The following is a 15,648-nucleotide window of genomic DNA, read 5'->3' on the forward strand; positions in this document are numbered from 1 at the left end:
GCTCAGTTTCCTTCTCAATAAAATGAGCTGTTTAGAAATAGTATACAAGGTGGCACCTGCAGCTCAAGCTGCTAAGATGCCAGCCTCATACACCAGAGCTGGCAGGTTGGAATCCAGCCTGGGCCTGCCAAACAACAATGACAACTACAACCAAAAAATAGTCAGGTGTTGTGGCAGGTGCCTGTAGTCCCAGCTACTTGGGAGGCTAAGTCAAGAGAATCACTTAAGGCCACGAGTTTGAGGTTGCTGTGAGCTGTGATGCCGCAGCACTCTATCCAGGGTGATAGCTTGAGGCTCTGTCTCAAAAAAAAAGATAAAAGAAAGAAATAGCATACGAATCAAATTCAAGAGAAGACACAAAATGTTTGCAGTGGTTGTTCCCTTTTACTAATGCATTGCTGACTTTTTATGTGCCAGGCATTTTATGGGTATTCATACATTTACCTGTTAACTTCCCTGTGAGGTTCCTGCTATATCCATCTTTTATTGATGGGACAAAGGAGGCTTAGAGAAGTTAAGTAACTTTTCCAGGATACACAGCCATTATATGAATTTGAATGGAGGTAATCTGACTCTGGAGCCCACATTCCACATCAGGTGTTGAAGAGAACTTTTGTTCTCTCCCCATTTACGTTCACTAACATGTGAACTCATTAGAGGAATTAAATACAGAGGAAACTTCTGCACTTCTCTCCCCATTTATGTTGGCTTTCGTGTGAACTTGTTAGAGGAATTAAATATAGAGGAAACTGCTTTTCCCAACACTCTCTAACCCACCTGTACCAGCCAAATTTAGTATTAAAACTGGGGTTCCCCCCAATTGCCTCTTTCTTCCATTTTCTCACCCACTGTCCTAGAACAGGATACTCCATGATGCTAACATTCTTCCCAGGAAAATGTGAGTGGGGACAGATATGACAATAGTAACTCTTCTTAGATCATACTATAAATGCTCAGCTCAGCAAGCATATCAATTAGGGGGAAGTAGAAGGAAGTAGGTTGAGGATTTTGGTATCACCCAAACAGAAACAGACAAATCTTGTGACTGACACTCAATTCTCTTACAGGTGAGAAATAGGGCCCAGTCCTTATTGGTCCTTGAGACTCCAGGGGTGTGATGTGAGAAGGAGGGACTTAGTTCCCGCTAGTTTATTTTCTTCTCAGAACCCTTCAGAGAAATGGAGGGCCTAATTATCTGCTTAATTGCTTTATTCCATTGAAGGAAATAAAATCTAGAAATCTTCTTCCTATAGATGAGTCTTGCTGATGAGCATAACCTCACATTTGTACTGCTTATTTGCTATAAGCAGTACATTCTAGCACAAAATATATTTGGCAAGAATCACTCGCTTTCCTACTTCTAAAGGCAGGATCATTGCACCTTTGGAAATGCCCTTTAGCTCTGTTCTCCTTCCCCACAATTATATCTCCTTACCTCTATCCTAAACTGGCTGTCGAGGGTCTAGTCTCTCTTACCTCTGGCCCGTTTTTCACCTTTCTGACAGTAAACTTTTTAAAGAGCAGATCTGATCACACTACTTGTCTGCTCTAACTCTTCCGGTTCCTTCCTGCTGTTCATGGCATAGAAACCAGGTTTATCATTCTGGGATCCTCAGTGCTTTCAGTGAGTTCCTGTTGTTTTCCAGCTTTATCTGTTCCGTCCTCCTACCCATACACTCAGCTCTAGTCTTACCTTTTATACCTTCTATTTATCCTTTAAAGCCCAACCCAAATGTCACTCCTTAGATAAGACCTCCTGGAGGAACTCCTTGTTTTTCCTCTGTGTTCTCACAGCCCCCTGGCAAGGTGTCTGTGACAGCACTCACTTCATATCACACTTCAGCTGCTGACCTGTCTCTGCCCTTGACTAGTTAGGAAGCTTCTCAGGAAGCAAGAAACTGTCATTTATCTCAACATCCTCAGGGATTGCCCAGGGCTTGTTTGGGGTACCAGGGTGGGGGAGGGGAGAAATCAATGTTTAATGTTTAGCCAGGCTACGCATTTCTGTTTCTACAGAAGTTAAAGGACTATAGAAATCACTTCTGGTGAAGGGAAATGGGGAGCTTGGTGACAGATGCAACTTTGACAATACTGCAGAAAAATCAAAACGTCAACAGAAAAAGCTGAGGAAATACACAGAAATAGGAAAGTATGGAACATATTAAGGAATGAACAGTCAGTAGCAATGTGTTTATTGGTCATGCCTGCCACTGTGCAAAGCATTTTTAAAAATCAATCTTTAATCCTCACAGCAATCCTGGAAGGTAGGGAATTTAGGCTTGGGGAGGTTAAATAATTTTTCAGAGTGATTCAACTTGGAGAATGAGACTCAAGAGGATTGGGTGGGCTCCAGAGTTCAGCTCTTGGCTGTCTTTAAGTCCTAAAGAGAGTTATCATTAATGATCCAGTCCCTTGATTTCTTTTATTTTCTCTAGTTGCTACTGGAGGCTTTCTGTACGCAAGGTCAAATTTTATTTCTCTTTTTACAGATGCACTGAAATTTTAAATTTACCTTCTGCAGCTCGGAGATTGTTCAATGAAAAGGGGAAGGAAATATTTACCCTCAAACACCTGCAAAGAGATGAACTGGTAAAGATATTTGAAACTAGGAGTATGAATTTGTGAATACCACCCAAGTAAAAATGTCCTTACATATAAGTTTTCACATGCTTTCCATTTTTTTCTTATTTTTTTTTTTTATTAAATCATAGCTGTGTACATTAATGCGATCATGGGGCACCATAAACTGGTTTAATAGACCATTTGACATATTTTCATCACACTGGTTAACAGCCTTCCTGGGATTTTCTTAGTTATTGTGTTAAGACATTTATATTCTACATTTACTAAGTTTCACATGTACCCTTATAAGATGCACCGCAGGTGTAATCCCACCAATCACCCTCCCTGTACCCATCCTCCCCCCTCCCTCCCCTCCCTCTCCCTCTTCCCCATATTCTTAGGTTATAACTGGGTTATAGCCTTCATATGAAAGCCATAAATTAGTTTCATAGTAGGGCTGAGTATATTGGATACTTTTTCTTCCATTCTTGAGATACTTTACTAAGAAGAATATGTTCCAGCTACATCCATGTAAACATGAAAGAGGTAAAGTCTCCATCTTTCTTTAAGGCTACCTCGTATTCCATTTTATTCTTATTTTTTCTCAGAATTATCCTAACTGAGCAACCATCAGAAAGTAATACTAATAGTTAATATTGTTGAAAGCTGTCTATGTGTCAGGTGTGGTTTTCAAAGCAGTGTATCAATTAACCCATCTAATGTCATCATGACCCTATGAGATGAAAGTTTTCATTATCCCTGCTCTATAAATTAAAAAAGAAACTGGAGAAGGCCAAATTATTAACCACTTGTAATTTCTGTCTCCTTCTCTGAAGAAGGAGACCTTCAAAAGGTAGTTGCTTAATGATTTCTTACTACATGCTTTTTCAGGAAAAAAATTATATCTATTTTTTTACACTCTATTTAAGTTGCTGGACTTCTGTGGCCCAGCCTTTTCTCCCATTCATGAAATCTGAGTCATCAACCTGAAAAAATTTAAAACAAAACAAAACAAAAATCTGCTTTGAATGATACCTAAAAATCTTTGAACAGAGAACAAAGCTTGCACTATATTATCAGATCTTGACTTAGGCTCTTGTAGCAGCCCGTATAGCCTATGACTAGGAGTGAGAGTTATAAGAAATACCTGTATAGCTCAATAATGGAACACCTTGGTGAAAAGGGCATGGAGAGGGATGTAGCTCTCCCAACAAGCATGAGAGCACGCGAGATGAGAGCAGTGGTGAATTGGCCATCACTACACCTATGGTGTTGAGAGGCATGAGATCAGCCTTATATTAGGCTGAAGGAGCAGGCAGTCAGGAGTGTGCACATTCTATCGCAGACCCACTTACTCTGACTCTGTCTCCTCTTCTGCCTGCAGAACGCCAGCATGGCATCTCTCTGCTGAAGATCACTAAACTCTGCTAAAGACTGAGATCTATCTTTCTAAGAAGACTGCTTTACTCTAAGACACTCTCTCTCTTTTTCCAGCTAAAGTAGATAGCCCTCAGGCACCTAAGAGACCTGAGCAAGGTAACTTAGCGGTCCGTGTCTGGAACCTAGTTAAGCCGGGCCCAGGACCTGGCCAGTCCTGGGCCCTGACAAGTGGTGTCAGAAGTGGGATGTGACAGGCTCTGAACAATAAGACCTCTTGAGAGAGCGTTAAACCAAAGTATCAATGACCAGTGAGAGGCAATATGTGTCTGTTGGAGGCCAGTAGACATTATTTTGAATCCTGATGCTGTCACTTCCAAGTTTTTTGTTTATTTTCAATTATGGGGTGTTTTTATTTGTGCTGCTATGCTTATTCACTGTTTTTTTTTTTTTTTCTGAAAATAATTAAAGCACATTTCATTAAAAAATATAATACAAAAAGATACATTGAATTTAAAGATGAGTATAGATGAGGCCACCAGAACAAAGGGAGTATGGGTGTAAGAAGGCCAAGATGGAGCCAGGAATGATTGAATATTTGCTAGAAATTACCCTGTCACTGCCCTGAGCAGCCAACCTGAAGATAGACACATGAACAGTTACATGATTAAATATGTCCATAAAAGAGAAATAAGCCTGTTGTTCAAGAAGACATTTTTAAGAAAATGTTCCCTGGACCTTCATACAAAGAATGTTTGTAACGATCAGTGTGAATTATCTCCAAAGGCAGCACTGAATTTCTCTTTTTTCTTAATGAGTCTTTCTTAATTTTTTTTTCATCTTAAAAAAATATATGTTAATACATTTAAGGACATTTAAGAAATACATATAAGCAAAATGAAGAGGAAAAAGTACCATCCATAGTCTTATTATATTTTGGTGTTGTATATTGCAGTGGTTCTCAACCTTCCTAATGCCATGGCCCTTTAATACAGTTCCTGTGGGTCATGACCCACAAGGTGAGAACCGCTGTAATTACAGGCTCATTTATACCAAGGGTCATTAAACTTTTCTGTAAAGGGTCAGATAGTAGATATTTGGGGGGTTGTGGACCATGTGGTCCCTATTGAAACATCAACTCTGCTAGAATGAAAGTAACCATAGACAACATGTAAGTGAATGGGTATAGCTGTGTTCCAATAAAATTTTAGTTACAAAAACAGGCAGCAGACCAGATCTGAGCTTCACCTACGGTTTTCCAGTGTGTTATTTGTACTCACACTCCTCCCTTCCTTCCTGTTTTCTTCTTTCCTCGCCTTTATTAAAAAATATTTAAAATATTTTTATTTTGAAATAATTATAGATTTACAGGAAGTTTCAAAGATCGTGTAGAGAAGCACTTTTTAAACTCAGTACAAAACCCTTGAAATTCATCAAAGTTGTTGCCTTTATCAGCAGTTTGTTCCTTTTTTCACTAAGTAATATTCCATGGTGCTTTCATCATTCACCTATTGTAAGACATTTTTATTGTATCCAGTTTTGTCTATGACAAATAATGTTTCTGTGAACAATCATATATGGGATCAGAGATTCTTTTTTTTTTTTTTTGATAGGTGTATGTTTCGTGTGGAGAACATTGGATCAACCCTGACCTGTCCACTGCCCAGCAAAAGAAACACGTCTTCCTGAGGAACCTGGCATCAGACATTTCCAAAATTCGAACCTTCTGCAGCACACATAAGATAGAAGGTAAGCACTGGAATTATTTACCTTCATATATGCAGTCAAAAGAAAAGGCTTATGATACTGCTTTTTAAAAAAAAAATCCAAGTTTGTTTAAACAGGTCATATTTCACCTCTGCATCTTACTGTTTAGATCTTTATACTAATATAGTCAATAGGATTGCATAATTTAGTTCACACTATGATTTGGATGTACAAAAAAAACCACACAATTTCTTTATTTTGTCTTTAACAGATCCAGTTTCTTTGTGAGCCTTGTGCATTCTTACCAAGGCTCACAAAGAAATTAAATGTCCATTGGGCTTAAATTTTATCCTATCTATTAATTTAATTATTCTGTTAAGGAGAACTTTCCGATGTCTTTGCCTCCAGACCACTTAGTTCCTGTCTAGGATGGAGGAAAAGCACTTGGTATGCAGATCCTCTTGCTTCTTCGGCTCTGCTGGCTATGGCTGGGTGACTTTTGTTTCATTCTTTTGGCCCAGACAATGAATGCCCTGGGTGAGTGATACTTCCTGCCTAACTCAGCCTCCCCTCCGCTTCCTCTGGCTCTAGGAACCTGGCTGTGACTGAGTGATCATCTGTGCAGTCCTTGCTACAGAGCCATTTCACTTCTGCTTGGCAGTCACTTCGTCAGCAACACTCCCAGCAAAGCCTGGGTCGTTGCTGTACCTCCCAGAAATGAGACCCAGGTTCTTGTAGCTGTGGCTCACATTAGAGTAGCAGGGATGGCTTAAGTGGTGACTTTTTTTCCAGTGTCTTGAACAATGAGCAAGTTTCCTTAGTGTTTCCTTGTTTTTAACTAAGATTCCTAAAGTGAAGCCCGTGGGGTAAATCAGGAGACCCTGTGCTGGTTTTCTGGCTTTCTCTGTCTTCTGCAAATGCCCAGAAATGCCAGGTCAAGCCTGAAGTTAAACCCTTGATATGGGAGCTGCGGATTCATAGTACACGACTGTGCCATCCTGAGTTGCATGGTAATGTCCTATGCTGTTTGAATGTCAAAAACTATCTTTGAACCTTGGCTTTCCTTTTCTAACCTTCCTAATTTTCTCATGATCCTCCTTTTTCCTTAGAAGACTGCCCAGGAACCAGGATATAGGTCCTATACAGAGAAAAGGAAAAGAGAAAAAATATGTATAATTTAAAACATTACCCTATAACCTGTATCAAACAGTTAAGTTTGGCATGTGTCTTTTAAATCATTGGACTTCTTATGGAGAAGTTTGGATCCCAGAGAACCATCTAGAAAATATATCTGAATAATGTAGCCCATTTGAAAAGTTAGACTCTAACATAATTAGCTTATTTTTGGAAAGACCTATTTTTAGCATTTTCAACTAAGATTATCTTAAGCGAAAAGAGTCTACAAAAATTAGGTAAAATTAAATCCAAATTATAAATTCAAAGAACAACATATGAATAGACTAAAGAGCTGGAAATTTTGCATTTGTATTTTAGCATGTGTTTTGAAATTTCTGCTACTCTGTGATTGTAACTAGTACGTCCTTGTAATTTATGCATTTCTGCTCAGCTCTTGTTTTAGAAGTCAAGAGTGACATTGTATCTGGAGGCAAGCTCACTGTGCATAAACCTATGGCAATTTTTGGAGAAGAGAAGCAAGTTATAGAAGAAGAAGAAAAGCAAATGCAAAAAGATGCTTTAATAACAGAAAATGCTTCCAGTGAAATTCTGTAAGTAATCGGTATAGCCAGAAAAGCTACCTGGTTGCTTTTTGAACTCAGCTCATTAGCCTCAAAACAGCACAGAGCCCAGGCAGTGAACCCATGCCACGTTTGTGAAACTGATGGCAGGTGAAGAGATAGTATTTAATTAGTTTTCTGACAAAAGGATAGAACTGGGACTTCAGTATTTTACCATTACAATAATCTACTTTCAGTTATATTATTATAATGTTACTAATTTAAGAGACTATCATCTTAGAATTGTAGATATTTATTTGAAGAATTTATCATGGTTTGTTCCTTTAAACGTTTACTTTAGTAACAATTAAGTTTCTTCCCTAAAGTGGTTCAAATTAGATGCAGGTTAATATACAGTTATCTTTCTGGATCATTGAAATAACTTTCGAAATTTGTTTCTATCTCCTTAATATCTTCCTTGAAATCCACCTTTAAGTTCCAATTGTGGACAGTTATTTTTCTAAGACTCAGCTTTTTCTAAGACAATTTCTAAGTCAATCCTTTTCATACAGGTTGTCAATGGCTACATAATGCAGACAGAAAAAAATTATTAGTCTGTAATCCCAAACCCTCTGACCCTCGTCCGTGCCTGTCATTGACCTTCATGTGCACCCCTACGCCTGCGCACCCGGGTTTTCTTCCTGCCACATGAACTCCAAGCTCCACTCAGCAAACTACAAGTTGTCTCTTGCATTTGACACATTCCATTTGCATTCTGTTGCAGACCTCTGACCCACGTATTAATTTCTCTCTACCTGAAGTACCTTTCCTTGCCCTGTACTTATCTGTAGAATACCTCTTCATCACTGAATCAATTACATCAATGACTGTAGCAATGCCCCCTGTCCCCAACCTGGGAACTCAACTCACTGAAGGCAAGGACTCTGTTCCAGGTGTGCTGGCAAGTGCATAGTAACTGGCTTTAATCAATAGTCCAACTCATAAATGAGTTTCCAAGTTATAAAACCAAAAATACCCGGTCAATTACCATTGCAATAATTGTGAAAAATAATTTATATATCCTTGTTACAAACTGTTTCTATCCTCAGTTATCTGAGACATAAGAATATGAACTTATATTTTCAGAACCAAACTTCCTCATTTTGGTGGGTGATTCATCTGGTCCTGGGACCTGATGCTAACAAAGGTAGCAGACGTATTTTTCAGAGAGAGTGGTTTATTCTAGATGGTATCTTCCTCAACAGTTGTGAAATTAACCACAAACCTTCCTAACATCCACTTCTGAAGAATGTATCATCTAGCCTCTGAGTTATTTAGTCTGCACTTGGGAAAAAAATAAACACAAAGTAAGAAAAAAGAAACATTTTTGAGAGCGAAGGTTCTCGTTCTGAATTATAGATTTCATCATAGCCTGGAGTCCTTAAGGGAAAAGTAATTGCATCCACTCAGCAAAGAATATAGGCATCTCTCGCACATTCTGAGGAGGTTCTTTTGCTCCAGTCTTTTCTTAAATATTCCTAGTAAGAGAAAAGCCACTATTGCACAAGGCAGCCCTTCTGATGTTTAAATAATTAATTCTTTAGGCTATCTCCATCCTGTGATTTCATCTGATTTTCTGTACTATGCCCTATTCCTCTTCCACTTGACAGTTCTTAAAATGTTTGAAATATTTGTTAGTACGCTGATTTGTCTCATTTCCAGGACAACTTTTTACTATTTCTTTAAACCATTGCTGATGACACGGTCCTAAATCATCTTACATTAGAAAGTCACAAAGATTTCCCAGACTTTCTTAAAAATACTTGTTTGGAGGTTTTCCCATATTTGAGATTTGGGATGATTTAAGGAGGGACATCTATAAAACAAGAGGGTAGAACATAAATCTTTTTGATTGCTTTGATTGCTTTTTGATAGTAATGATGTCCAGTAAAAACAGTAAGAAGAAAAATGAGAAACTCTGGGATCACTAGCCTCCCATTTGTATGCTTTGTGGGAAAAAAAAAAGACTTTTAGAACATTTAGCCTCAGGGAGACTCATTTTCTCACCAAATTACAGGTACCCTGTCTACCTCTTGAGCCTTGATTAGTAATACCTTACCCTCCCTCACTGAATACCTGTCAAACCAGTGTCTTCCCATTCCTCAAATGGAGAAAATGTTTTTTTGTTTTTGTTTTTGTTTTTGAGATAGAGTCTCACTCTGTGCTCTGGTCAGAGTGCCATGGTATCATACCTCACAGCAACCTCACACTCTTGGGCTCAAGTGATCCTCTTGTTTCAGCCTCCTGAGTAGCTACAACTACAGGTGCCTGGCACAACACTCAGCTAGTTTTTTTTTTTTTTTCCTATTTTTGGTAGAGACAAGGTCTCACTCTTAATCAGGCTGATCTTGAACCCCTGCCCTCAGGCAATCCACCTGCCTCAGCATCTCAGTGTGCTAGGATTACAGGCAGGAGCCACCGCACCCAGGCAGGAGCCACCGCACCCAGGCAGGGAAAATGTGCTTTTGGTACAGTCTTTCTATTTGTTTTTTTCCTCTCCCTGGAATGCTCTAGATCAGCGGTTCTCAACCTATGGGTGGCGACCCTTAGGAACTGCATTAAAGGGCTGTGGCAGTAGGAAGGTTGAGAACCATTGCTCTAGATCCTCATATGGCTGAGTCCTTCTCGTTGTCTAGGTGTTAATTCAAATATCACCTCTCAGAATAATTTTCTCTGAGTCTGCTGCTAAAGTAGACCTCACCTCACCCCAGTCAATTTCCATTACTCTGTTTTATTTGTGGCATTTATTTTATTCATTTATCTTATTTATTTATGTATTTACCTACTTGCCTGTTTATTATTTTTCTAAGAACTTACCTGTTTCATTCATTGCTATATTCCTAAAACTTAGAATTCTGTGCTTATGATATAATAGATGCTTAATAAATCCTGGTTAAAGGAATGAGTAACCAATGAATGATTTATTCCATGGATGAATGAATAAACAAATGAATAAATTAACAAAGCAAAATGGATTTAAAAATAGCAGTTCTAAAATTGACTTGACTATACTTTATTTGCCAGGAAACTCAATATCTGATAGCTACATTCCAAGAAAGAAAACTAAACATCTGGATTTGGGTGCTGAGCACCTTGCTAACTTTGTTAAAACTAAGAATGACTTTTTTTTCCTCTTCAAAGAAATGGAGTTAGGGAGGAAGCTGTGTTCTTTATTGTTAACACAAGATGGCAGTGTTGTTTTTTAACCGTTAAGAAGATTTTTGACTTAAGAAGTAACTTGTGCTCCGTGTGCTTCCAAATGTAGGCAGTTATTACAGGCCAGTTTTGTATCTACGTGTAATACTTGTATTACATTTTTAAAGTGTGCAGTCAGCTCTACTAGCACAGGAACTGTCCCTGAAGATGTTGGCAACTTGATAATGCTTGCAGTTACATCAAATTATTATAAGCGCCTTGGTGATCACAGTCTGCCCCAGAGAACTTTATTTGCATGTATGCTTATTTAGAATGCTGAAATACGCTTCCTGCTTTGTCTGAATATTTATCTTGACTCAGCTGAGCAGTCCTCATATTGTGTCATGATTTTCCTGAAGGCAAATGTGCTCTACACAGTGACCTGGAACTTCATGTATACAATTCTATACAGTGGTTTCTGTTCCCATTGACAGCTGGCTCAATTATTCCAACTATGACTATTTAAGTCTTTTACTATATTATTCCCTACCCAAATCTGGCACATATGTGCAAATTCTAAATCTCTCTGGATTTCTCTGTTGAGAGCAAAAGCGAAATAAATTAAGATTTCTTAGCATTGTCTAATGAGTAAACTTTATGAAACCCCGTAATCTAGGCTATACTGTTCCAGACAGAATTATGACCTACTTAAAGGGGAGGCAGAAGGACCCTCCTTACATGTTCATTATGAATTTCTTAAACAACTGGGTAGTCTTAATCTTTATGATTTTTTAAATATGGCCCCATTTTTTTTCTGAGTGAATATCACAAAGATCAATGCTGTTTATTATACGATAGAAGAATTTTATTTGTAATCTTAGCTTAAAAGATCTAAATGACATATTAGTAAGATGTGTACTTTGAATATTAGGCACCCTTATGGAAATGTGATTTCTAGTTCTACCAATATTCTGTAGGATATGAACAGACTACAGCTCAGAAAAAATCCTATGAACACAAATCAGAATTCTTAGACTTGGGTTTTCCTCTGATCCTTGATAGAGATTCACATGCAAGAGCCCATCTCCGAATGAAGGCTTGTCACACACATCTCAGGTATGCGTGGCAGGAACCTTTGCATGACTTTGATGAGGATGACAGTCTTCCAAATAAAGTGAAAAAAGAGCTCTTTGAAAATGTGCAACCACAGAAGAAACGCAGGTAAAAAGTTGCAAAGGATTACTGTTAGAAAATCCTGCCTGGCCTTAGATTCTCTCAACTTGACATAGACACATACTCCTGGGTATTTTTATTGCTATTAGTTGCTCTTTCTATCAACATGCACATTTTTATCTTATGTTTTTGATTATGAAGTATTTGAAAAATTTTGTGGGAAGGTTCTTTCCTGTTTGGTTTATTCTGTATAGCAAAATATAGTTTCTTGTTCCTTGGTGTGTCTTTTCTACAACTAACTGGTGTGCTTTTCCACCTTTCCCTCCTAAGACCTTAGCACAGAACCTCAATAATTATTGCATGAATGCGATTGAACTTATGAATAAGCACATATGAAGTGATGCCTGATGTCTTTAAGAAATCAGTAAAATCTCTTTCTTTTTCATTTCATCTTTTTTATCAAGGGCCAATGAAATGACAGGAATCTATAGTACTTTGTATTATTACATAATCTTTAGACATTTACTTAACATTAAAGCAGTTAATGGAATTAACATGATATTGGCTCTTCAAATTTACATAGACTGTGTACATAGTAGGAGTTTAACAGATGTTTATAAATTAATTTAATTGTCAATACATTGTGATATAAAATATGTTTAATAAGTCTGCATAATGCCTTAAGGTCCTCATGTAAGAGAGTCCTTTAAATTAACTTATTAGCATACTATTGTGTTCTTTTGGATATTCTATGAATTTTTTGTGAAAAATTTGCAAAATAATGTTCTATTTCCAGAGATGCTATAGATACAGGCTAATAATTGTAGGTTGAACAGTATACTTTTATTTCTCTGTTATAATATAACTAATTCCTCAACCAAACATTTTTCCATCTTTGCTGATGAATGCATCAAATGTTCTTCTGGATAAACATTTATTTCTGTTACAAAATAAACGCAGAATTCTGCCTTCTATGTGAGAGAAGTGTAAGACTGACAGCATGGCTGTTTTTCTGATGAGATGGTTACTATTGCAAGTTAACATGGTTCATAGTGGAGCTTTCACCAATGGAACTTATAATCTCTAGCACATCCAGGGCATGGGATGTTTTTATGCTACTAATGGAGGTTTTTTTTTTTTTATCTTAGCCATTCGCCAATGCATAGTAAATTGCAGAAGCTTTGCCGTCAGCAGTTTGAATTCAAAGATGGACAAATTACAAGCTGTGCTTTTCCTCAGCTAGTCTTAGGGATGCAAGGTCCCAGCCCCCGGGCAGGCATGGAAGTGGTTTTAGTAGAGAAGAAATCTGATGGTAGTCATCAACTCTGGATACACAAGAAAGACAGCAGGTAATTCCATTATATTTGGGGTTATGTCAAAGGTGAACAGGAGCCTAAGGAGTTTGGCATGGTCCTCGTAGAACAAACAGACTATTTGAAGGCTGTGAATTTTCTGTTTAACTTAGCTGGTAATTCTTTATTTTAGTCCCCCCACCCAAAAGGTGGGGGGGGCGTAAATCGAATGAAATACTAGGGAAGCTACATATAATTTATTCACAAACAGATTCAAAAAAGAAATGTTCACTCCATAGTTTTACTTGGACATCAGGCTTATGACTGGACTGTCATCAGTTTTATTTTTATTATATGAAGCAGCCAAATAATTGTAAAAAATCCCTAATTTAAAAAAATTTCTCAGTACTTTTCATTAACTCGATACCCACCCTGCCCTACACACTTACCTTCCTTCCCTCCTTTACCTTCATAAAGTAACCTTGTAAAGAAGCTGTGGCTTCCACTCACGCGGTAAAAACGAGTTTTTACAAATTATCAACCCAATGCACTGACCTTGGATTCAAACCAATTATAATTTGTCAGAAGTTTATTTTTATGATAATTAGGAGAGATCTCAAGCACATTGGCTGATGATATTAAGGAAGTCTTATTCAGGTTGTTGGGTATAATAATGCTTTAATGGTTCTGTTAAAATCAAGAAAAGTCATGATCAGTTAGTTGGATATGTATTACAGTATCTACAAACAAGATTGAGATCTCTTAGCTATCAGAAGTCAAAAATGTAGAAAGTTGAGGGGAATGGATGAAACAAGAATGGTAGAATGTTGATAGTTGTTAGGTCCATGAAGGTTTGTTATACATTTCTCCTTGTGCATGTTTGAACATTTCTTTAACAAGAAAGAAAATCTAATTCCCTACTTTTAGATTGGCTTGCTTCAAATTCTACCATTCTACCATTATATGGTGAGGTTCCAGGGGCCTCTTAAATCTGTTGAAATAGTGTACAAACTGTATATTTGTGCATCTGTGCAAATTTTTTTTTTTTTTGGCTGGGAAAGAGCTATGATTTTCATTTGGATTTTTAAAAAGTCTGCAGTGTTGGGCGGCGCCTGTGGCTCAGTGAGTAGGGCGCCGGCCCCATATGCCGAGGGTGGCGGGTTCAAACCCAGCCCCGGCCAAACTGCAACCAAAAAATAGCCTGGCGTTGTGGCGGGCGCCTGTAGTCCCAGCTACTCCGGAGGCTGAGGCAAGAGAATCGCTTAAGCCCAGGAGTTGGAGGTTGCTGTGAGCCGTGTGACGCCACGGCACTCTACCCGAGGGCGGTACAGTGAGACTCTGTCTCTACAAAAAAAAAAAAAAAGTCTGCAGTGTAAAAGGCTTATGAATCAGTGCTTTAAGAGATTGCTTCAGCAGGTGGCAGCAGCGGGCCCAGCATGGACAGGAGAGGAGCTAGTCTTACTCTGCTCCCTCAGATGAGCAGAGCTATGAGGCAGGAGCACTCGCTGAGTGGGTTTAGGGAAGGCTGGAAAACCAACTGTCTACACAAAGTGGGTGATAGTGTCCCTTTGTCCCATTCACCCGGGCTAAGCTGCCTTTGCCACACAGAGCAAGGATAGCAGACTTTTGTTCCTGTGAACGGTTTGCCACATGGGACCAGAATTCATTCATTCATTCATTCATTCAGCACAGAGGGTTATTGAGGGCAGTATTTCACCAAAGAACAAAACAGAAGAAAAACCTCACCCTTTTGGAGCTGATATCCTAGTACTACCCCACCTCTACATTTTACTTAACAATATATCTTTCTGCCCTGGCTTTCTGTGTTACAGTAGAAGTTCCTGAGTAAACCTAAATTGGAATTTGAGCATGGCTAATGAATTCAGGTGGACATGCATGGGGGTGAGAGATGTGACCCTAAAGCAAGAGAAAGCCCAGAACAGTGAGTTTGACCCCAGTAGGGTGCGTTGTTAGAAGAGAGTGCGAGTTCCTTTTTTTTTTTTTTTTTGGCTGGGTTTGGGTTTGAATTCTGAGTCCCGCTGAGAGTCTGTCAGCAGTTTGGTCTTTCATTCTGCCTGCTGAGAAGGGAGCAGAGGGAGAGAAGGCTGTTTAAAGAAAAACAGAAGAGTTTTCCTAAAACACTGTGAGATATTGTATCATGAGCAACACTGCCTTCAATAATTGAACCACATGTATATGCGAAAGGGAAGGCCAGTTTCTTCCAATCTCCTCCCACTTTCCAGAGCATTCTGCAATTTTTTCATCTCGAGGCCTCCCCATGTCAAGCCGCAGTTGGTGGTATTGACTAATCTCTAATTGGAAACTTCAGAATCCAGAGAGAGTAGGTGGAGTAATGGGGGCCTAGTGGGACAGGATTTTCTCATGAGCATGCGTCACCCACTAGGAAGACCCAGAAACGCCTGGACAGTGGGGGCTTTGCAGAAGTCTCATGGATTAGATGTGGGCATGATTCAGAGCCATATACGTCCTCTGGTAAAAGTGTCTTTGTATAGTGACAGTAATTCAGAGCTTTCTTCCACATCTTCCCTTAGCATGTTGCTTCATTCTATGTCACGTAAACAGATTTTAAAATTCATTTGTTGCAATAAGCTGATGAGGCCTGAAGAACCTTGGGTTACACTATGTAGAAACCTGTAGAAAATTCT

The 15,648-nt window shown here is 38.7% G+C and overlaps 1 protein-coding gene across 1 annotated transcript in view; it reads left to right on the top strand.

Moving 5' to 3' along the window:
• The window catches only part of DCDC1 (doublecortin domain containing 1), a 520,443-nt gene that overhangs the window by 457,290 nt on the left and 47,505 nt on the right, over positions 1-15,648 (top strand). The window contains 5 exon segments of the mRNA XM_053562883.1: positions 2,490-2,589; positions 5,553-5,688; positions 7,214-7,373; positions 11,580-11,738; positions 12,839-13,039. Of these exon segments, the coding sequence (XP_053418858.1) occupies positions 2,490-2,589; positions 5,553-5,688; positions 7,214-7,373; positions 11,580-11,738; positions 12,839-13,039 (756 nt within the window).

The sequence above is a fragment of the Nycticebus coucang genome, chromosome 14 (genome assembly GCF_027406575.1).
Source record: "Nycticebus coucang isolate mNycCou1 chromosome 14, mNycCou1.pri, whole genome shotgun sequence".
In the NCBI taxonomy this organism is placed as follows: Eukaryota; Metazoa; Chordata; class Mammalia; order Primates; family Lorisidae; genus Nycticebus; species Nycticebus coucang.